Here is a 24670-nt window from a genome sequence, read left to right on the forward strand (position 1 = left end):
TTGAATTATTTTCTAAAAGAGTTGGGAACCCCTGGGACTATTGATCCTAATAGGTCTATTGATCCCAAATCCAAGCTAGTTTCCAAAAATGCCAGATATCTTTGGTTTTATCTGAAAAGCCTTAAATTTTTCACAGTCATAGCCTTAGATGGGAGACAAACTTTCCTCTTAAATGTCTTTGCCCATTCCGTAGACGGGTAAATAGAAGCTGTGAGAGGTTCCACTTTGTTGCCACACCCTGGGCCACATCCAGGCAGAGCTGGGGAGAGAAGCTTGAAGGAGAATTCCCAATCTGGTCATTTGGGATGATTCAGCTGGGTATCCTAGCAAAGCAACGACAATAATATTTGTAGCGTGCTTTCTGATGACCAAGCACTTGCCTCATAGAACCGAAGAAGTAGAGAGGGTGCTGTCATGGAGAGGGTGCTGTCATCTCCCTTTTCCAGTGATGAAACAGGGCCCTTTCAGAATCTGTCAAGAGAGGCTCTGGGTCTGAGGATTTATAACCACATCTAAATAAATACGAGGCACAAGGGATCTTGGTCAAGTCCAAATCATTCTGAACCATGAATGGCAAAAATATCAGGGGGATGGCATTTGAAGGCTGATTATTGTGGTTTTTTAATGGGGGGATGACAAAGAGCACTTCAGGACCCAGGCCTCCCCCTGAGGAGCTCTTGCCTCTGCTTTTTCTTCCGTGGATAACAGTATCTCAGTATTATACACCTGGGACTTCTGGGAGGAGAGCTCCGAGAGGAGGGAGCCGATCCCCTGCTTTCCTGGAGAGGTTCTTGATTTACGAGAGCGTTCCCCACCACAGGGGATCTCAGAGCCCTTTACAGGCCTTCCTCCAAGTTCCTCCAGAGTGGAGCAAAGGCTCCCGCCGCGGCTTGGGACGGGAGGCTGTGGTGCAATTGCCCAATGTCTCCCCAGCTTTGAAGTAAATGCGGCAGCTCGGGCCTGGCCGCCCACGTCTCCAGCGGGTTCAAGACCCATCCTGCCGGGTCAGAGGGACCACACCTTGGCTGACGCCACAGGCACCTTGCCAGCACATCGCTGGCTCACCCTCAGCCCTCAGAAGGCACGCAAGGGACGTGTCCTCCCCCTGGCACACTCGCCAGCCAGCGAACCCTCACCCAGGCTGCACACAGAGCACCACCTTCCACCGGCCCGTTGCTTCATCCCCTCGGGAGGCAGAACTGCTCATCCATGGCCCTGAGGGATTGTGGGAATCCACCTGTCAGTGACTGGGGCTCACACACAGAGCAGAACACGCTAGGAGTTCTGGCTGTCATCGGCTGAGTCACCAGCCGGTACTTCCTGCAACACCTAGATTTCCTCCCCGTAACAGGGGCTCTGCCCACAGCCGGGCTCCATTCCTCCTCGGGCAGCTTACCTGGTGAGGTTATCTGCAACAAGCAAGACTTATGTGGCACCTACTATGTGCCAGGCTCTGTGGCCAAGTGCAGTTAAATATGATCTCGTTTGCTCCTTAGAATGACCCAGGGAGGTAGGTGCTGTTATTATCCCCATTTTACACATGAGGAAACTGAGGCAGACAGCAATTAAGTGACTTGTCCAGGATCACACAGATAGTCACTGTCGAACCTGAATTTGAACGCAGGTCTCCCTGACTTTGGGCCCTGCACTCTTTCCATTTTGCTGCCTGAATCCTGAGATGGATCCACATGGAGCCTGCTCTTAAGAAGCCTACATCTGGGAGGGGCAGACACATAAACTCTCCTGATCCAAGAGAAAGGAAAGAGAGACATGCAAAGACTAGCAGAAATCTGGGGGGAGACGGGGCCATTTGAGCTGGGGGAGGAGGTGATGGAGGAGAGGCCGTCTCCCCAGGTGAGCCTGGAAGAAAGGGAAGGCCTTCAGCATGAAGCTGGTCAAGGGGAGCCGATGAGGAAATGAAAGCCACAAAAGCTGACATCTCCATGGCGCGCTGAGCTCAGCAGAGCACATCCATGCTGCCTCGTCGGCCCCCTAACGGTACCCAGAGGAGGGGCTTTAAGTATTTTAGAGATAATCTAAGGGTGTCATTGAGGGACTTATCCCGGTCACTCCGGGACTCGTGTGGTTGCTATTGTTCGTCCTTCAGCCTCCAAAGGGACTGTGACATCAGGGAGGTGCTACGACATCCCGGTGAATCAGATCTACCCAGGTGTGATAAACCCAGGTTAAGTCACATGGCTGGGAGTGTCCGTGGCAGGACTTGAATCTAGGTCTCCTTGAGTGCAGTTCCAGCGCTCTGTCCATCACACCATGACCTGGCAAGGCAGTAGGGGAGTATGATGGCAGGGGCTCGGGGCGTCTGGGGTTGCCATGGAAGCAGGACAGGTTGGCTAAGTACAGAATATTGAAGGGGAATATCCAGAGTCTTAAAGTTGGACTCTAGAGTTTATTTGATAGTCAGTGGGGAGACACTGAAATTTTCAGATAGAGGATGGAAGGGTAGGGGAGCAGTAGTAGGATGGAAGGGGGCTTGACCCTGGATGTCACTGAGGGAGTGGAAATGAGGGGCCAGAGAGGAGAGGTCCTGAGAAGGAAGGAAGGATCCTCAGCTGGAGGATGACAGAGAGCAATGTGTCAGAGAAGACTCTCACATGATGAAATCACAGCTCAGGACAAGCCAGCGATAATTGGGCTCCAGGAAGTGGGGATTCTCAGATTTGGAGCTCCGAGGCCATTGACTGCAGTTCGAGAGTCCCCTTAATGATCCCCTAGACAGATGGCCATCCAGTTCTCCAGGTAGGGGGGACCCACTGCCTCCAAACCAGCCCCTTCCAGTTGTAACTGTGCACAGCTCTATGATGGACAGGAGATTAAAAAAAACCAAAACCCTAAAATAGCCTCTTTTTAACCTCCATCCATCGTGTTCATTGCTGATTGTACCCTGGGGACCACAGAGCTATAGGCCTTTGAATACTTGAAGATAGGTGTTATGAACCCCAGTCCAGTTCAACCCAAGCCAATCCAGCCCAGTCTAATCCCCAAAGCCCTTATTAAGTCCCTTCCATGGCCAAGGCACTGTGCTGTGGACCTGCATTACAAGAACAAAACCAAAACTATTCCCTGTCTTCCTCTCTTACCAAGTTTTCTCCAAGTTCCCTGGCCCCAGAGACTTTGGCGAGCCCTCATACGGCATGACCTCCAGGCTCTCCTCAGTGCTGGCCATCCTTTTCTGGGTGGTTTCCAGATCTTTGGTCCCAAGGATCTGCCTCGGCTCACTGGCTGGGGTGGCCCTTTGGGTCAGGAAAGGGGCGTGTTACTGTGGCTGCCCGGCACTCCGAAGATGTGAGTTCTGACCCTGCTCTGACACTTAGGGGTCATTGCTCAGAGGATATATGCAATGCAGAGTTTTGGCAAATCATTTCTGGATCTCAAATAGAGCTGTTGGACTAGACTGCCTGTGGGATCCTTCCTAGTTTTAAGTCTATGATGCTACGAAAGGGTTAAAAAACCCAGGAAATTTAAAAAGGAGTGTAGGGATAGAAGGGAACTCAAGAGCCACGTATTTCAGTCTTTGTGTTTTACAGTGAGACTTCCCCATGGTGACAGAGGCAGTAAGCATGACGGACAGGTCTGGGGTGGAACTTAGGTTCTCAGGCCACCTGGGCTGGGTTCCATGGACCAGTTCCATAACAGAGCTGGGTATCCAGGACTGGTTGAGGCTCAGGGTCACTGGCTTTGTTCACCTCCACCTTCCCAGATTTCAACTAGGAGGGTTCTGAGGAGAACCATGGTGCCTGCTCATCTTTAGACCAAGGGTGGAGAACTATGTAGTTCTGGAGAAAGAGGTATGAGGACAAGTCAGTACATGATTGATTGGAAATTAATGACCTGAAAATAATGGCAAACATGCAAATCTTTTAAAAAATCAGGTATTAAAAAACTGCACTTTTCTTGCAAAATAGCAACAAAAAGTATCACTAAAAAAAGAATACTAAATAATATTTTAGTATCATAGTATTAAAGAAAAAATGTTGCAGAACAGAACACACCGGACTTGAGGCACTTGATCGTTTATACACACTCCTTCTTCCATATTTTTGAGTAAGGAAGGAAAAACCCCCAAATGATATAAGCATTCTTCAACAACTGTTGTCAGGTGGGGTAACTAGGCCGTGAGGTGGATAGAGCACTGGGCCTGGAATCAGGAGGACCCGAATTCAAAGTCAGCCTCAGTCACTTGGCACTAAGCTGGGCAAGTTACTTAATCCTGATTACCTCACAAACAAAACAAAATAAAACAAAAACCCGACGGTGGCCAAGACCGATTGGGGATTAATAGCCCCAAAGCAATGGAAAACATGGTACATATGAGGGATGGTGACGTCAACCATAGTTCATCAGTGGTTCTTTGGACAGTGTTAATGTTGCCTTGTTTGTATTTCATGTAAAGAATGGACTTAGCAGGGCAGCTGGGTGGTGCAGTGGATAGAGCACCAGCCCTGAAGTCAGACACTTAACACTTCCTAGCTGTTTGACCCTGGGCAAGTCACTTAACCCCAATTGTCTCAGGAAAAAAAAAAAAGAATGGACTTGGTTCTCTATGACATGACTTAAGGAAAAACCTTGTATAGACAATATCACAGAGGAAGACTTTTGACCTCACAACCTCCCTTCTTAATTCTCTTGCAGCTTTGAGGCTACCCAAGAACCTTGCTCATAGGAGGTACGCAATACCACATTTTAAAAAATATCTTTTTATTTTTGAAATATATGCAAAGATAGTTTTCAACGTTCACCCTTGCAAAATGTTGCATTCCAATTTTTTCTCCATCCCTTTCGCCATCCCCCTCCCCTAGACAACAAGTAATCCAATATATGTTAAATACTGCATTTTTGTTGATTTGGATTTCTTGGACAATGGAAAGATTTGGAGTCAGAGGATCTAGTTTTGAAGCTTGACTCTGTCGTTGCTTCCTGGGTGACTTCAACTGGGCAGGTCACTCACTCGGCCTCTCGGGACCCAAGCCTTCTCATTCATCCAGAGGTGTGGATTTGATACTTCTGAAGTCTTTCCAAAGCTACGAACTCAAGGGGAGAGGGATCTGGGAATTGGGGAAGAGGGGCCTTCCAAGGCCGGGGCTCTTAACATGTTTGATCCATGGACTGCTCCAGTTAGAGTGAGAAATCCTACTGGCCCCTTGAGCTGGGAGATGGGGAGCTGTCCAGGGCACATTAGTCAGTGGGGTACAACCGGGATCACTTGGTAATAGAGTTTCAAAAATTAATGCATGTCTTTACATTGGCTTTTAGCCTCAAGGCTGGGAAATACTAGTGTACATGTTTTAAATGCCAGAAAATTCTTCTGTGTGGTAGGTCGAGGTTTATTGTGCAATGTCTGCCGTGTTACAGTAAGGCTTAAAGCCTCAGGTAGACAATAATGAAGAAAAGGGGATGCAATTTTCTAACCTTGCCTAGGGACAGCCCCTTGTCCTGCCCACTGCCTTGTCCTCCCTGCTCATGCGTCCCTCTGTGCGCAGGTTACTCCAAGGCTGCCCTTTTACCTTTCCTGTGAGAATGGACTTGCTGGCCCTTCTCATTTCCCATCACGGTGAGGAGGGGAGGAGTCGAGACCCCAGGGTCTAGGTGAAGGGTGAAGGTAAGGAGGAGGACAGAGAAGGGGCAGCACCAGGAGCTCAGGTTGGGCCTTCTCCAGCAGCTTTCCTCCCCTCTGCTCTACTGCTGGCCAACTCTGCCAAGTGGGGATCTTCAGTCCAGGAGATGGTCTCAGACATTTGTAAAGCATTAAATAAGGTGCAGGGCCTGGTGCTGCTGATAAAGACCTAGGAATAAGACCCAGCGAGACTTCTTTGCCTTTAGGGAGGACAGTGAGGAAATGGAGGATATGGAAAAAGACACTGGACTTGGGGTCAAGATGACTGGCCTCCTCTACCTTTTCACCTGGGTGACTTTGGGAAAGGCTTTTGACTTGTTTGGGTCTCAGTTTTTTCATCTGTAAAATGGACAGGTTGAGCTGGATGAACTCTGGGCTCCCTCCCAGCTCTGTCTCTCTGAGCTCTGAATTTTATTAGAATGGAAAATTCTCCCACATAAGGATTGATTTGTTCTTTATATCCTGTCACTTAGCAAATTAGTAGAACTTAATAAGTGCTTATTAATTGAGTGCCTGATGTATCCATCCTATGACTAGATGATCATTGAGTTCCTTTCAAGTTCTCTTTCATCCTGGATCCCATACCAGGTACAGTGGGATAAGGGCAAAGGAAAGGTCCAGGGGAAAGTCTAAGACATCTCTTGGTGGAGAAATTGATTTTGGCTTGTGAGGAACTTGGGGAGCTCTTCATGGAAGAGATGGCACTTCAATTAGGCCTTGAAGGAGACAAATTATTTTTAATAACAGATATCTGAGTATTACTTTAAATTTTGTGAAATGTTCCCCACATATTGCCTCTTTTGGTACTATATAATAGCTCATATTAGTACCATATTATTAACCATATTTGGTACCATATTATTAACCCCATTTTATAGGTAGGGAAACTGAGTCTTGGAGAAGTTTGTCCTATCTCCTCTCAATGTGTTAAAGATGAGGAGGGAATGTGTTATAGAGGGAGCTGCAGAGTGGAGGATGAGATAGGGAAGAGGGAGTAGATGAACCTGTTTGCCGTATTGGACCTTATCAAACCCCACAGAAGTGGACTGTCCCATTCCATCTGTCCTATGCAGCCTAGTCCAATTCAGTTCAGAAGGCCAGGTCAGTCCAGTTCAGTCCAGTACAACTCAAGGAATATTTGTATCCCAAACACTCTGTCAAACGGTAGAACAGGAAGACAAAAAACAGTCCCTTGTCTCTAAGGAGCTTGCTTCCTATAGGAAGCAGAAAATGGGGGTTGCATGGATTGGAGGTATAACAGGTGAACATGTAAGTATATACATGATAATTGGGAAGAGGAGAGAACACTCGCAGCAGAAGAATGAACAGAGCAGTACATTTGTAGACTTTTATTGCATTGGACGGGCAGTGAGGTGGTATAGTGATTAGAGTGTTGGGTCTGGAGTCAGTAGGCCCTGAGTTCAAATATGGCCTGACATTTATTGGGCAAGTCACTTAACTATGATTGCCTCAGTTTCCTCATTTGTCAAATGAACTGGTGAAGGAAATGGCAAATCACTTCAGTAGCTCTGCCAAGAAATTCTAAAAGGAGTCACAAAGAGTTGAGTAAGACTGAACATCAACAATAAAAATCTTGCTGGATAGGACCATTGGCTGTTGGAGGAGAAGAACCCAATCCTTTCATTTTCCAAATGAGAAAATGGCCCAGAGGAAGTGGTTTTGATGGAAATGAGGGATTCTAAGAGGCAGAAGGGACTTGTCCTGTCTGACTTGGAACATAGACTGTGAAGTGGAGAAATGTGAAATCAACCTAGAGAGGTGAACGAGATAGCCAAAGGTATCCTGGAGATAATAGGGAGTTATGAAAGTTCTTGAGCAGGAGAGTAACATGGTGAAAAGTGGACTTTAGGATGATTTTAGCATATGTGTGGAGGGTGGATGAGAGACTGATAACTCTATTATTCTTCTCAAAATTCCCTAGCTATTGTCAGTTTCTCCAGTAAGGAAGTAGCCTCAAGTAAATAGCAATGATTCATATTTCTAGAATGATCAAAAGTTTGCTAAGTATTCCTGAGAAGTACATGTGGTATCACCCCATTTTATAGATGATGAGGATGAATGTCAGGTAAAATGGCTGAGAGAGCAGCTAGGAGATGAGATTGGTGGCTAGATCTCTAGATTCTAATTTTTTTTCTGCCATTCCTTCTTCCTATAAAGACTACTCCATCTTCCTCTTATTTCTTTATTCTTTTGGGAACTTGTAGAACTCAGCCCATCTGGCCAGATACTAACTAGGAGGGGTGGGAAGGGGGTATTCACACACAGGATCATACACTTTGAATAGGAAGTGACCATAAAAAGCAGTCTAATTCAAGCCCACTATTTTAAAGATGAATAAAGGGAGGGCCAGAATGGCAGAGTCAGGAAAGCCTGGATTCATATCTCACCTCAGTTACTTACTTGGGATGACCCTGAGTAAGTCATGTAATTAAGTCTCAGTTTCTAATTTGGAAGACATCCCTTGTGAGAATCAAACGAGATAGTGAATGTAAAGCCTTTTGCAAACCTTAAAGCACTCTATAAATGTTTTCAATTATCGTTATCCCCCTAGATCCCACAGGGGCCAGTTGGTCGGGACTGGAACCCAGGGCCCTTGCCGCCAGATCCAGCATCACCGGTGGTCCCCAGGCCAATGCTTCCGAGAACCCTTGTACCGTGAAGCAGGGACTCACCATCTCACCCTTTCCTCAGGCAACGCGCAAAGTCTCCCAGTGAAGCTGCCTCCCCCCAGCCTCCCCTACCCATTGAAACTCAGAGCAATGTCCACAACTATTTCAATAGAGATAACTGGACATTTTTTCTCGATCTTACTCTGATACCTGCCATACTATCCCAGGTAAAGAAGATGTTATCGTCTAGTTTCTATAGCTTTTGTCCCTCTTCGTTGGGCAAACATCGATTCTGTTTGTTTTTTAACTGAGAACAGTGTGTCACGGGCTTCCTGGATTGGTTCTGATGAGGCAGCAAAAATATTATTGAATCTTATGTCAACATATCTTAGATGGGAAATGGGGGAAGGGGGAGCCAGTCCCTTGGAACTGTGGCTACCAGAAGGTTAGAGCCCAGTTCCACCAGGCCTGGAGATCCCACGGTGTTTACTTGTGTGAAACAGCAAGTCACGCTTTGCTGAGAAGACTCTAGTAAAATATTAAAGAAACCCTGAGCTCCTATCAAATAACCCTTAGCACACAGATGATGAGTCAAGTCTGAATGAATCAGAAGGCAGTGGAAGCAACAGAAATGCACCGAAAGCAAAGTCTTTTCTGCCAAACCCCAAACATTTGATACATGCTTGGGAAGGGTTGGTGCTTTTTTTTTTTTTTTAAGCTCAACCTAAAACACGCCTGAACTTGCTTTTCTCAAGCACCCAAACCTACAGATCCAAAGGGCACATGGGGCTTCTCTTGCTAGAAAAGATAGCCCATGATGTAGTTAAAGCAACACTGAATTCCGAATCCAAAGACTTGGGTTTGAGGACCCTGGGTAACCTTAGGCAAACTGCTTCTCTTCCTTTTAGCCTCAGTTTCCACATTTTGAAAATGGAGATAATACCCTCCCTCCCACCTGAGCCCACCCCAATTGCACAGACAGTAGATAAATGTGTGCAATTTTTATTCTTATTATTAGGTTTGGATTTGTGATTTCATCTTTGAGAAGGACCCCCAGCCCAGAAACTTTCTCCACTGATCCAAGTCAGAACCTCATTTATAAACTCAGGATTGCCCGGGGCATCTGAAGGACAACTAGTGGACCTGCCTTTCCCTAACCTGTGGGTTTCAGACCCCAGGTCCTGATGACTCCAAAGCTGGTTCCCACTGAATAGGCCATGCTGCCTCGTGGTACCTGATCATCCCCACTGTCTCCATAGTTGCTTCGTCTTGTTTCTTCCTTTGGGAAGGCTTGGAAGCCTCCATGTTCTCTTTCTTGGTCTCCCTGAGTCAGCTTACAATAGATGGCTTTAGATTCCTTTTCCTTTTCTTTTTTGCAGGATACCCGAATGCCCAAGAAGATTTCTAGTTCCCCTGCAGCCAATGCCTACAATCTTCCATCCAGTTTTACTTCTAAGAAAGACTTCAGCAATTCATGTTCTCACATGTTCCAGCTGCCCTTCTGTCAGAACATCAGCAAATGGCACACCCCAGCACCTAATCATTATAATGTAAGGGGGAAAGGTCCATGGACAGTGGGGTGGTGGGTGAGTGGGGGGAGGTTTGGGGAAGGGGAACAGCTCTGAATGGGAAGGGACTTCTGAGCTCCTAGACCTGCCCTCCCCAACTCACAAGAAGCTTCTGTATTTCCTGTGAGAAATTGTGCTCAGTTTCAACTTGGAAACCTCTGATAGCTTGGAACTCATTTCCTTCCCGGACAATCCATTCCTTTTCTGAAATAGTGTCTGATCTGTCCCCTTCAGGCCCCTTGGGTGCTGATGTTACTGAGGGAGGCCTCCATGCTGGGGTGGAGGACACACAAACACACACACACACCTGGAAGTTACTCCCTTGGCACCAGTTCTCCCAGCAAGTCCTGACACCATCTGTACCAGGGAGCCAGTGGGAAGCCAAAATGACTTACAAGTTAAAAAAACAAGCCACTGTCCAGATGGGCTGGATAAACAATAGCTAGCATTTAGCTCTAACTCCGACAAAGCCCTTCCAATAAATCTTTTGCCCTTGCTTTTCAGAATGCCCTGGAAGGTAGTCAGGGTGTAGTGGAGATCATAGGCTCTAAAGCTCAAAGAAAGCTTAAGTTCATCTAGTTCAATACTGCACCCCTAACTCCCACATTTTTGTAGGGGAGGATACTAAGGCCCAGAAAGATGGCGTAGAATGGGTGCTTCCGGAGGGCAGACTCTTAGACTTTCCCCAAGTCTGGTTAATGAATGTTTTGTTGGATTGGGTTTGATTGGATTCTCAGTCATAATTAACTAGTTGTAAGAGACCCCAGAGGCCATCTTGTCCATCCTATTTCATACCTAAAAAGTATTTCCCTCAATGATATCCCCCCAAGTGAACATCCATCTGACCTCCGCTGGAAATCCTGTGAGGGGTCTCCTTCCTCTGGAGAGACAACCAAGTCTTCCATTTATTCCATTAAAGAATAAAGCCTTAATATTCTCTCCTTCAACTCCTAACCATTGCTACTGATTCTTAAAGAAGGACAAAGTCTAACCCCTCTCTCAAAGGATAGCTCTTCACATTACTAACTAACTTCACATTCACTTCTCATGTTCCTCCTTCCTTCCTATCCCTAATACCTTTGGACCAAACATCCCCGGTTCCTTCAAAGATTCTCAAAAGTCATGGTCCTGGGCCCTCACCATGTTGGTCATTGTTTTCTGGATGTTGTCTGGTTTAACAACATCCTTCCTAAACTCTGGCAATCTAAACTAATCAAACCCTCCAACTGTAATCAGCCAGGTCAGAGGACAGCAGAACTCTCCCCTTCATAATCCAGCGAGCCTTGACCAAAGTCGCATTCAATCTTTGGGGATAGTGGTTGCATTTCATTGCTGCCCAAAGCTCCTTGCCTTAGCCCAGTGCTTGGCACATAGTAGGTGCTTAATGAATGTTTAGTGATTTATTTATTGACTTATCCAAGGCTCATAGGTAGTCTGTGAAGAGCAGAGTGGGGACTCAGTCCCACTTTCTGACTCTGAAACACTCAGTTCACTATATTGTGCTGCCTCAGGCCCTCATAAATATTTATTGAATTAAATTAATATCTGGTTAACTTGCCCCATGGGATGGTGAGGTTGGAGGATCCAGTGGAAAACCAGGGGCTTGGAAAAATACAAAGGGCTCCAAGCTGGGATGGCCCTTGGAGATTATTCCCTCCAACCTTATCATTTTACAGATGTGGAAACTGAGGCTCACATATCCTTTTCTAAAAAAAATGCCACCCTTAAAGTTACTATTTTATTTATTTTGTCTCTATATCACAATCACAATGATTTTAGCCCTCTTCTCTCTATTGAACTCCCCAATGGGGTAATTAAAAACAAGTAAGCAAAAACCAAAAACAAAAACAAAAAAAAACCAAACAACTTGGTACAATTATTGCCAGTGACCACGAATATACTACTCTGCCCTGGTAAGCATCTTCCTCTTGTTTCATACTCTCACTGATTTTTCTGTTATTCAGAATTCAATTTTCTTTAAAACTTTACAAGATTCTCTAAATATTTTGAAATGGATTTTCTTTGTTTACAAAGATTCCTTTGCCTTCTCCTCACCTTTCACATCCTTTCTCCAACCCCAGACGATAATAGATTCAGGGACGAGGGGTCTCCTCTGAAGACCCCATTTTCTAGCAGTGTCAGACTACTTCCAGCCCTGGAATCCACGACCATACTCCCTCCCCAGAATACGGTCCCCATAGGTGTTGGAATGCTACCCCTTTTTACAACCTCAAACCCCAAACAGACTACACAGTCCTTCCAGGTATAGATGGCTCTTCCCTGCTCTCTCTGCCATAAGCAAAGCTTCTGCGATCCATTACCAACACAAAGCAAAAAAAATCATGGCTCCCACTCCAGGGCATGAATTTATGGCTTCTTTCCTCTAACAGTCACACAAAGTGCTGAGTCCATCCTGGCAGCCCAGGTCACCTCTTGGTCCTTCAGGGAAGCCTTCTCTATACCGGAGTTGCTCTTTTTTTTTTTAGAACCATAAATTACTAAATCCCCATGTAAATTGTGTCTGACCAAAGCTTCTGACCATTTCCCAAGGGCTTGTGGCTATTAGGAGTTTAATAAATGTGAATTGAATTGAAAAGCAAATACCAGATGCCAGAGCCTTCTCCAGGAATTTCCATATGTGGAACAAATGTCCTTAAGAGGCAAGGGATTAAAAGTTAAATGTGGGAGTTAATGAGGGGGGTGAGAACATCCATCATCCCTGCCTTGGTAACCTCTGGCCTGCTTGCTCTCTGAATCCTTTTCAACCCTTCTCAGTCTCTTGTAGCTGCTTAAGCAACATTTTCCTCCCTCTGATAACATTTTTCACTCCTCGTCCCCCTCTCCTTCAGCCTCACCTGCTTTTGAACAGTCAGCAGATTTGTATGAAACACCTACTGTGTGGGCTAAGGGCTGGCTGACAAAGGAAGGCTCAAATGTGGGCCCTGCCCTCTGGTACTACTCATCTATTGTTCAGAAACTACTCTTTCTCTTAGACTTTGTTGTTTATTTTGTCCCTTCCATCCTCCTGAACCCACAGAAACCTGGCTCCACCCCAGAAGGCAGGGCAGACATCCTCAGCCAGTTTTGCCCCTCCTGGAGGTACTTGCTCTTGTTGCTGGGACAGTGGAGTCAGCAAGGGGAATGGTCACGGATCTCCATTTTCACTGCCTTTTCCAGAACCTCTCTGTGCTGTCTTTATCCAGCAGACTTTCCTCTTCAGAAGTTTGCCTCCATCCAGTTGGATCATCCTGTCTGGATCCTATTGACCCCCAGGAGATCAGTAACTGGCTTATGGTCTCCTTCTCCATCCCAAACCCTGACCTCATGCTGGAAGGGGTTTAAATATAGACACCGATATCCCCTCAAAGGTACCCGAAATGGACCTTCTGCCAGCCTGCACCTCCAGACTTTGAGATGTTAAGATGTTAGAAATGGGTCCTACTAACTACAAGGCAGAGAAAGTAGAACCGTGGTTTAGGGCATTACCATTCATGGTTTAGGAAAGAAAGTAGCATTTCCCTTCCAATGGGGGCCTCTGATAAAGTCACATCGCCTCATCCTGGCTATAGCTTAATTAAATATGTAATAATTAAGTTGAGAAATCTTTCCTTCCCTCTCCTGCTCTTTCTTCCTTTCTCTTTTCTCCTCTTTCCCCAGTTTCTGTCCCCACCCCATGTATTTGTATCAACTCTGAGCCCAAACCCTGTGGCAAATGCTCAGGAAAGCAGTCACAGAACAGTCCTCCCAGAACACACCAGATTTCTTTCACTTGCTCTTAATTCAGTGGGAAAAGGTAAATATATCCTGTTAGTTATGCAGAGTTTTGCCACAAGGCTGGCCTGCTTTCATTACATACCCAACAAAACAAAGATTTCTAGACTTGGGATCAAGAAATCTGGATTTGAATCCCAGCTGGATTGTCCTGAGCAAGACTTGCTCTTTTAAACCTCAGTCATTTCATCTGTAAAATGGGGACAATAATCCTTTTCCCTCCAATTTATCAAGGATACCCTGAGAGAAAGCAGAGACTTGTCTCTTTTTAAAATTTTTATTTATCGTTTTATTATTTATTTATTAATTTATAATGTAATAAAATAACAAACTATTTTTATTATTTATTACTAAGGGTGATAGAAATGAACCCCGTTGTCATAGTGCCCCAGTTACCTCTTCCTTTGTCATCATCTCTTAGGAACTAACCTGGCCCTTGCCCCCACCACAGTCCCATCAGTCCCATCTGTTTACTCTCTCTCATGTCATGTAGCCTGGCTATCGGGGGCCCTGGGAATGGGTGAATTCCACGGCTTCTATAAACACAAGATCAGGAATTCCATCTTCCCACCCTGAAAGGCTCACGGCAGCCCAGTCACCCAAGCCCCAGCAAACAGCTTCAGCAGCCCAATAACTGCCCCCGTGGAGAGCCCAGGGGCTCTTATCTAGGACACAGCACGAGGGTATCTGAAATATTTCTGATTCGTGCCCGATCTCTGCTTGGCATCGGATTCAGGGCTCTTGAGCACACTGACCCATCAAGACTGCTTATCAGCAGGAGAGGATGTTGGAGATGGACATTCTTTCGTTCTGGTTGGTCCAGGAAAGCAGAGCCAAGGGCAGTGCTGACCCACGGGTCTGATCCTAATCTGAGATCGCATCACTGACTTGGGGCACACCGAGAGTTCTTCCATGGCTGCCCCGTGTGTGTCTGGTTGTCATGTTTGACCGAGGAGTCTTGGGGCCAAGTAAGGAAGGGATCAAGTATTTGTTAAATGCCTACCAAGTGTCAAGCGCTTTCCAGACACCTCATTTCAAATATCTTCACGTCAGCCCTTCAAGTGGGTGCTGTTATTGCACTCCCTGTGTAACAGATAAGGAAACTGAGGCAGGGATTAAGTGACTTGCTTGGGGTCATGCAGCTAGTGGGCATCTGAGGCCAAATTTGAACTCAGATCTCCTTGATTCCAAGCCTGGTGCTCTATCCACTGAACCACTCGACTCACCAAGAAGTTCAGTGATTAGTGCTGCACTTGGTTTTGTATAAATGCTCCTGTCTGCACAGAATGCTCTCCTTCCTCCTATCTGCCCACTGGACTTCTGCCTTCATCCCCCACAGCTTTTAGTGCTCCCTCTACCAAATTACATTAAATTTGTAATTTCCCATCTGTGTAAAGAGTGTAAGGGCCTGAAGGGCAGAAACGGGTTTTTGTATCCCCATCATAACGTCCACAATACTTGTTGAATGTAGCTGAATTGAAAAGTCACTGCCAGAAGGTAAAAGTGATAATAACAACTAGATTTACATAGGGCACTTTAGGGTTTATCAGTTCTATTTAGTACAATTCAATAAACATTTATTAAGCACATACTCTGTGCAAAGAGGCTGGCTGTCTCTGATGCACATTAGCTACATGGCCATAGACAAATGAATTAATCTCACTGAGCCTCGTTTCTTAAAACTTTGAAATGGAAATGACAATGATAATAAATAACCATAGTGAGAATTTACATAACACTTTAAGGTTTGCACAGTGCTTTACAGATATTATTTCATTTGATCCTTACAACAACCCTGGGAGGTAGGTGCTATTATTGTCCTTATTACATATATATATATACACATAATTTGCTGAAGCAATTGGGGTTATTGTCCTTATTTTATAAATGAAAAAACGGAGGCAGGCAAAGGTTAAGTGATCTAAGACACAACTAGGAAGTGTATGAGGCTGTATTTGAATTCAGTTCTTCTGGACTCTCAAGTCCAATCCACTCTGACAAGCAGATGTCCACTTCCACCCAGGATAACAACTGTGGTATGGCGTCTTGTCACGGTGAATAGCCTACTGTCCTTGGAGTCAGGGAAGCATAAATTCAAATCCCTAAACTTATAGTTCCTAGCTATGTGATTCTGGGCAATCCCTTAACCTCTTTGTGATTTAGGCAATTCCCCAGAACTCATCCAAGGGACAGGTAGTAGAAGTAGAGATGTTCTGAGCGGGGAATCCCGGATACCAGATTGTCCATGTCTGGCTAAAAATTTCCTGTGTCTGCTTAGAACTGAACTAAACCAAACAAACAAAAACGAGAGGTCTGGGAAATTTCAGATGCCAGTATAAAGTAGGCATGAAGGGAGATTAAGAAGATGAAAAGCAACAGATCTCGTGTCCTTTAAAAATTATCGTCTGCTGGGGATGAAGTGGGGGTGCTACACTAGAAATTAGAATGAGGCAAGATAGAATGGGATGGGAGTAAACAGGGGATTTGGACAAAGTGGCCTGGGACAGTTAATGGCAGAGAGAAAGAATTTTCATTTGGAAGAATCTGAGCTGGATTCACAGAAAAGGAAGTATCTAAGCTGGGTGTAGAAAGAAGAGGAAAGTTTAAAATAAGTGGCGTTCCAAGTATAGAGGATGGGATGACATGGAGGATGGTTAATGAGCCAGTTTACTTAGGACCCATAAAGAAATAAAGCTGAGAAAGATAGGTTGGATCTGGGCAAGGCCTTAAATGCTAGCCTAAAGAGTTGGCATTTTATCCAAGAAGCAATGGAGAATGTTCAAAGTTTTTGAGAAGGGGAAAGCAAAGGATTTTCTTTACCACAACCCAATAAGATGCATAATATAAAGATTATATTTATTTTGCAGATGAAGAAATTGCGACTGAAGCAGGCAAAGAGACTTGTTTAGGCTTTGTTGATTCTGAGTTGTTCAATCATGTCCCAACATTTCATGACCTATTTAAGGCTTTCTTGGCAAATATACTGGAGAGGTTTGCCCTTTCCTTCTCTAATGTAGGACTTCAACCCATTTCACTAAAATATTAGGCCTTTTTATTTAGACTATTGCTATCTAGCTTCCCTTACCCTGTAATTCTTTCTTTTTTTTTTTTCTTTTCTTTTTCTTTCATTCTTTTTTTTTTCCCTGAGGCAATTGGGGTTAAGTGACTTGCCCAGAGTCACACAGCTAGGAAGTGTTAAGTGTCTGAGAGCAAATTTGAACTCAGATCCTCTTGACTTCAGGGCTGGTGCTCTATCCACTGTGCCATCTAGCTGCCCTGCAATTCTAAAGTTGATTTTTTGAACCCTAAGCTGCTAGAAATTGACATTTATTTTTATTAGTATTTTTATTATTTTACTTAGGATGATTATTTAGTAGTAGTCGTATTTTATTTAGCATTATTCATATTTTATTCAGTATTTTTAGCATTTTATTTATTAATATTTTTATTATTCATCTTAGTATATATGGTGCACATTCTAGTTTGCCAATAGCTTTCTTGATCCTAATTCTGTAGTATTCTATGCTCTCTATCACTTTCAATTTTGAGTTGACTTCAAAGGGTGATAAGCATACCATCCATGCCTTCCTCTGAGTCACTGATAAACATGTTGAACCACCCCAGGGCCAAGATCATTGGGCTGTCGATTCCCGTGCTCCCTCCGGGTTGATACCCATCCATCAGTTACTATTTGGGTCAGGTCAACCAATGAAACTGATTAACTACGTATCGTTGAGCCCAATCCTCCCTACCCTGGCTATGTGGTTAGTGTGTGAGAGCCCTTGTCTGGCATTTGGGGCCCTCTACATTCTGGCCTCCGTCTGTTCTTCCCACCTTGGCTTGAACTTTTCCCTCCCATCTTAGCTCAAATTTCTCTTCCTTACATGCCCTACATTCTGGCCAAATTGGAATTTCAAACACTCGTACCTATTTCCATCTCCGTAACTTTGCTGTACTCTTCCCTATGCCTAGTATGCCCTCTTTCCATCTCTGCTTGTTGAGTTTCTACAAGGTTCAGGTCAAATCAGTCTGTTCAGAGAAACTTCCTGGTAATCCTCCAATTGGAATTAAACATCTTTCCCCTTTTAAACTCTCATTATACATAGTGCAGCAGACAGTGACTTTGGAATCGTAAAACATGGATTTAAATTCTAGCTCAAATATGATGTTGACAAATCACTTCAACCTCCGTCCTCCTCTCCCCCGGCCTCACATCATTCTACTTATGTGTTAAATGGAGGAAAAGAGATTGGATTTTGATATTTAAATGTTTTCCACTCATGAGAAATTTTTAGAAGATCTTGGGTATATAGGTATATAAAATATTTACTTCTAATAAATCCTAATTTCATGCTCCTCACATTTAATTATGAGACCCCATATGGGATGGCCCATAATTTAGGAACTGAGGATTAAATGGTCTCTAAGATTGCTTTCAGCTCTAACTAAATCTATGATCCTATGAGGACTTGGTTTACCTCTATAAAACAAGGTGATTGATTTCCAGCTCTAATTCTATGAGCACATGACCTTGTTTCCACCTATTTCATTTTTTTTTTAATCAGGTTTTTAAAAATTCTTTTTTATTTTTTTATTTTTTTTAATTTAATAGCCTTTTATTTACAGGATATATACATGGGTAACTTTACAGCATTAACAATTGCCAAACCTCTTGTTCCAATTTTTCACCTCTTACCCCCCCCCCCCCCTCCCCTAGATGGCAGGATGACCAGTAGATGTTAAATATATTAAAATATAAATTAGATACACAATAAGTATACATGACCAAAACGTTATTTTGCTGTAGAAAAAGAATCAGACTCTGAAATATTGTACAATTAGCTTGTGAAGGAAATCAAAAATGCAGGTGTGCATAAATATAGGGATTGGTGTTTCCACCTATTTCATGAGTATTCCATTTTGTATGAGCGTGTTTGTATAAGCCTATCATCTCCCCTTCAAGAAGGCAAGCTCTCAGAGAACAGGATCTAGGTCTAATTTTGTAGGACCTACGACATAGTAGATATTGAGTAAATATTTATTGAAGAAATTGAGATTGTTCTCTCCTCTCCCACCTCTCCCACCTCTCCCGAACAGATCACAGAATTTTTCTGCAAGGAACGGAGCAATTTGTGTATTCCTCCTCAGCCTGGGTTTTTGTCAAACACCCCAAGGGGGTTTTCACCTACTAGACAAATACTGGTGCCTTCCCCAGGTAAGTGACGGGGAGACTCACACTGAAATATAGGATACATTATATAGTGTAGGACTTTCAAAGGCTCCATTTTCATTATTTTTCTTATTACTATTGCATGGACCTGTGATTTGTGGCAAGGTGAGAAACTTGGTGTAGAAACTCCTTCCTCCAACACAGATCAGCAACTGCTTTGTAATTAAGGTCTTAGGGAACCACCTTGGAAAGAAGGAAGAAAGGAAAAAAGGAAGGAGGAAAGGAAGGGAGGGAGGGAAAGAGGGAGAGAAGAAAAAAAGAAAGAAGGGAGGGAGAAAAGGAAGAAGGATGAAAAAAGAAAGGAAGGGAAGAAAGGAAGGAAGAAAGAAAGAAAAGGAAGGAAGGGAGGGAGGGAGGAAAGGAAGAAGAAAAGAAGGAAGAAAGGAAAGGAGAAAAGGAGAAGGGAGAGAAGGGAGGAAGGGAAGGGAGTAGAGGGAGAGGAAGGAATTTAGGGAAAGAAGGATGGAAGTGAGAAAGGGAGAGAGGAGAGAGGAAAAGAAAGGAAGGAGGACAGGAGGAAGAGAAAGAAAGGCGGAAAGGAAGCATTAAGTCTCTACCACATACCAGATGCTTTACAAATATTATCTTATGTGATGCTCATAACAACTCTGTATTAGAGTTACTTGTTAGTATACCCATTTTACAATTGAGGAAAAAGAGGCAGACAGGAGTGATTTGCCTAGGATCACACAGCTGGTAAATAACTGGGGACACTGAAAAGGCAGATGTGCCGGGGGCCACAAGCCAGGAAGTTTCAGAGGCAGCACTTGAATCCTGATCTTTCTGTCTTGTAGGCCAGCCTTCTGGCCTCCATATCATTCCATCTCTCATGTGATTTGCTGAATAATAATGACTAGTAAGTCTATGGAACTCCATAGTTACAAAATGTTTTCAATTGTAGTTTGACCCATAGATCTCTGAAGAAGGGCTGGCAGGTCTCAAGGATGGTGAATGTAGAGATGGAAAGAACCTTGTAGATACTCGGGTCTGCCATCCATGTTACAGGTGAAGGGAGTGAGATCTGCCCCACAGGAGGAGTAAACAGCAGAACCTGGATTCAGTTTGGGGTTTTCTGACCTCAGGTCTTTATTTTATAGCGGAGGGAGCTACAGGAAGGAGGGGTGGGGAGGAGTGGGAGGAGGCACCCACACCAGATAATAGTGGCAGAGCCAGGCTGTCACCCCAACTCTCCTGGCCCCCTCTCTGCCTTACTCCCCCCCCACATCCATATGGTGTCCGGGCAGCCTCCCGTGCCTGAGCTTTATTGGGGAAGAGAAGGAGGATCTTTCAGGCAGTGGGATTTTTCCTGGCCACAGATGGAATTATGGAGCATGTCAAATCTTAGCAAATATTGGATAAATTTTCAAAATAAATTGGAAGAGGAAAAATTGCTCTCTCCTGGCCTTAGAACCAGAGTCTCTTTTGTTTTTGGAAAGGAATTCAGATTGCTTCTGTAAAAAATTATTAATCACCTACTGTATGCCTGGTTCTAAGGATGCAGAATTTAAAATAATAATTCAGAGATTTAGAACGGAAGGACCAGAAGTAGTGCTGAGAGGAACTCTATGCACAATCTCTTCCAGCCTCCTTATGTAGGTGAAGTAACTGAGGTGCAGCACAGGTGCCAGATTCATACTCAGGCCCGCAGATTGTAAATCTTTCTCTGCTGTACTACGTTGCTTTCCCTTCCTGGCCCTCGAGAAGGTTATAGGTTATAGGTTATAACCTAAAAGGGAATATTAGGCACATATATAAGTAAGGATAATGTTAAGTAGGATGTGAAGAGTGAAGGTGTGAGCCAGACAACCATGATGAAGAAGATGGGCCTTTAGGCTGTAAGGAGAGTGAAGGAAGAGATGAGCAAGGAAGGCTTCTTGGAAGAAGCGGCCTTGAGTTTGGCCAGGAAAGAAGGGAAGAATTTCAGCAGACAAAGGTGAGGAGGGATAGAATGTTTTCCCCAAAGGAGTCATGAAGGAAGGAAGGAAGGAAGGGGAAGAAGGGAGGAAGCAGGAACAGAGGAAGGAAGAAAGCATTTAAGTACCTCCTATATGCCAGGCACATAGAATGGAAAGATCCCCTGCTAGAGTTGGAGGGGCCTGCTTTCAAATTGAGTCCTTCCTATCTGTGTGATCTTGGGCAGATCATTGAACTCTTCTGGACTTTAGTTTCTTCATCTGTATAATGGGGAGAGGGGGGACTAGCTCTGGATTTCTGATAGTAGGTAAATACCCTGAGTGGGGAAAAAGCCGGACAGGATTGGGGAATCGTGAGAAGTTAAGTTGGAATGGAACATCCGTAGTGTGTTTACAGTAATAATAATTGCCATGTTTAGTGCTTTTAAATTCATGAAATGGGTGGTATTCATAATCTCGTGTTGGTGTAATAAGGCCGGAAAGACAATGTTTGAGACAGAATTCAGTGAGCAAAAATGTCTGCCTTCCGCCTGCTACCAGCTGCGGGGCCTTTGTTGGTTCCGAGGTCCCAGAGACCAAAGTGTGGGACTCCAGCTTCAAGACCTGGTCTCAGCAGTTTGGAGCAGTTGAATGGGTCATACAACCAGCTATGGGTAAAGCCTGGGGCTCGTGGGGAAAATCATCCCCATTTTCTGGAAGGGTTAATTGCGGACGCTTCCTCTCCATCCCCTGTGGGCCCAACAGATGTGGAGGAGAGACTGGAAGCCGACTGTCCCACTGGGCCCTTGTCCTCCCAGGCCCTGCCGCGCTTGGGTGATCTAAGCAGCCCGGGCTTGGCTGTCCGTCATTGGCCTTCCCAATTAGGGGGCAAGGGAGGGGGGCAAGACCTATGGAACTCTCAATCATTCTCAAACCCTGATTATTCTCTTCTTTTGAGGTTCTGGTGTGTTTGCCAGGGCAACCATCCTACCTCCACAAGGTAGTCTATGCAAACCCAGCGTTTCCTAGCTTTCCAGTCAGCTCAACTCTCTGGTTTCGGTTTTCTTTCTCAAAGTTGAATAATAAAAAGCACTTAACAGTTTGTAAAAGGTTTTCCCCAATAACTCTGAGGCAATATTATTCTCCCCATTTTATAGATGAGGAAAGGAGAAACTTGAAGGATCTATCATTGCAGCTAGTAGGGGCCTAAAAAGGTTTCAAAAACTTTGGTCTGGAGGCAGCGAGGGGGTGCAGTGGGTAGAGCACCAGCCCTGAAGTCAGGAGGACCCGAGTTCAAATCTGGTCTCAGACACTTAACACTTCCTAGCTGTGGGACCCTGGACAAGTCACTTAACCCCAACTGCCTCAGGAAAAACAAAGAAAAACAAAAACCAACTTTGGTCTGACCCCAATGCAATATACAGAGATGCTAAGGTCTGCTATAGTCTGGTTTCCTAAGAACAAGACTGCTTGCCAATTATGATATGATGAGGAGTACCCAGGTTAACAGTGAGGACACCCAGGTCAGTCTTTGGTCTGTGTGACCCAGGACTCCAGGCTCCAAATATTTGAAATGGGAGGAAGAGATGGTAACTGAAGCTGCCTTAAAACTCTGATATTCTATGATCTAGAGTATTTCTGAGTTTTGGTCCCTCCCAGCTCTGACCTCCCGGGTTCTAAGGGCTCTCCCAGCTCTGACCTCCTGGGTTCTAAGGGCCCTCCCAGCTCTGACCTCCTGGGTTCTAAGGACCCTCCCAGCTCTGACGTCCTGGGTTCTAAGGGCCCTCCCAGCTCTGACGTCCTGGGTTCTAAGGGCCCTTCCAGCTCTGACCTCCTGGGTTCTAAGGGCCCTTCCAGCTCTGACATCCTAGGCTCTAAGGGCCCTCCCAGCTCTAACATTTTGGGTTCTAAGGGTCCTCCCAGCTTTGACATCCTGGGTTCTAAGGGCCCTCCAAACTGGCATATCTTATCATCCTTTGTTTTTTCCAAATGGCCCTTTCTCTTTGGAGCAGGGGTGGTTCTTTATAACATCAGCTTTGTTACCTGATGTTGTTAGAGCCACAATTCTCAGCCACAAACCTCTCCACCTCTTTCTCATTTAACTACAGATTCTTTTCCTTCTTAGGACATTATGAGATCAATGAGTCTCTGGTGAAGGAGACCCCTAAACTTCTGAGGTGTGGTTTCAAATCAAAAACTCTTCGAGAAATGAAGATAAATTCTTCTGGCCCTGGGCCTGGCTCCTACAATCCTGAGTCACCTGTCAAAGCCTCCCCAAAGAAGACCCCTATCCGGTGAGTTGAAGTTTTATTCACAGATGAGGAGGTTGGATAAGGGCAGCCTTCTATCCTGAGAAGTACTAGGTGCGGAGGGAGGGGGAGACACCTGCACCCACCTTCAAGAAGGGACCTGAGACAGGACCCTTAACCTTTGTTCCATCCTGGCCCCCGTGGACTGTCTGGGGACAACTCAGAGCTCCTCCTTAGAATAGTGGTTTTCACAAATCATTTCTAATGGAGCAGTAATGAACTGAACTAGCTATACCCAGAAAAAGAACTCTGGGAGATGAAAAAACCATTACATTGATATCTAAGTTATATTTTAATATATTTAACATCTACTGGTCATCCTGCCATTTAGGGGAGGGGGTGGGGGGGATAAGAGGTGAAAAATTGGAACAAGAGGTTTGGCAATTGTTAATGCTGTAAAGTTACCCATGTATATATCCTGTAAATAAAAGGCTATTAAATTAAAAAAAAAAAAAAAGAATAGTGGTTTTCAATAATTGAAGGACAGGCTAATTTTTATTTACAGGATAATGAAAATAAAGAGGCTATTTTTTTTTCCATCCAAGTTCCCAGAATTTCTGAAATCCACAGTTGCTTTGGGGGCCAAAGACTCCAGGTTGGGCTCTCCTGCTACAAGAAAAGGTTGATTATCACTGGGGCCTTTGCAACTCTCTCTTTTTTTTTTTTTCTTTGTCTGCTTTTGTTGTCCCCGAGGATGGGGTGAGAAGACAGAAGCTGGGGGGGCCTCCAGTGTGGAGATTTGTTGGTTGCCTGTCTTGCCAAATAGAGCATCTACCCTCAAGGATCTTGGAAATGCCTTGAAATCCTGTGATTCTACACAGTCTCCTCGGTAGTTCCTCCATACTACTCCCAGGGTAGGGTATCATCACTTGCCATGGGATGGAAAAGCTGGGATGGACTATAGAAGTCATCTAGTCCAACAGTAGCCATTTGTTCAGTTATTTTTCAATTATGTGATGAATTCCTGCAAATCAGGCATGAAAGGTTGCATCTCTAGACTGTGTTGAGCTGAAGATCATGCAGATGGAGTCAGGATTTGAACTCACATCCCCGCCTGAGTTCTACTATCACTAATTTGTCATTGGACCTGGCACTAAACCAGCTTCTCAGAGGAGGTCCAAGGAAATCCTAGTTCTCCCCGTTTCCCAACAAGTTCTTCTGTGCAAGCCCCAGAGGCTTTTTCCTAAGAATTGAGTTGTCCTGAAGTGCAATGGATGGCTTGGAGGTGTGATGGGCTGATTGGAAATCTTCAAGCTAAGGCTGACCAATGTCTTGCCGAGTATATTGGAAAGGGGATCATCTCAGCTGGAAGAGGCTGATATTGTGGTGGGTAGCCCAGGCTAAGACTGAGAGACAGTGTGAACAGAGAGGGCAGAATAAGATGGGCCTGGAGCAATGAATAATCTAATTTGGCTAGAGTTTGGAGTGTATAAATTTTAACTAAATGTAGCAAGGGATGTTGGAACCTAGGTTGTTATTGTTGTTTTTAAATTTTAAATTATTATTGATATATTTTGTTTTCATATTACTTTAACTTTTAAAAAAAGTTTTTGTCTTTTCTTTTTATACATTTAATTTTCCCTAGTACTTTCCTTTTTCTCCCTTCCAGAGAGCCATCTCATATAACAAAGAGTATTT

At 44.6% G+C, this 24670-nt stretch overlaps 1 protein-coding gene across 1 annotated transcript in view; it reads left to right on the forward strand.

The window, feature by feature from the left end:
- The window catches only part of STPG1 (sperm tail PG-rich repeat containing 1), a 91712-nt gene that overhangs the window by 44910 nt on the left and 22132 nt on the right, over positions 1-24670 (forward strand). Inside the window, exons 5-7 of the mRNA XM_031962593.1 lie at positions 9642-9812; positions 18699-18816; positions 22849-23017. Of these exons, the coding sequence (XP_031818453.1) occupies positions 9642-9812; positions 18699-18816; positions 22849-23017 (458 nt within the window). The remainder of the gene's footprint in view (positions 1-9641; positions 9813-18698; positions 18817-22848; positions 23018-24670) is intronic.

This window comes from Sarcophilus harrisii, chromosome 3, assembly GCF_902635505.1.
Source record: "Sarcophilus harrisii chromosome 3, mSarHar1.11, whole genome shotgun sequence".
In the NCBI taxonomy this organism is placed as follows: Eukaryota; Metazoa; Chordata; class Mammalia; order Dasyuromorphia; family Dasyuridae; genus Sarcophilus; species Sarcophilus harrisii.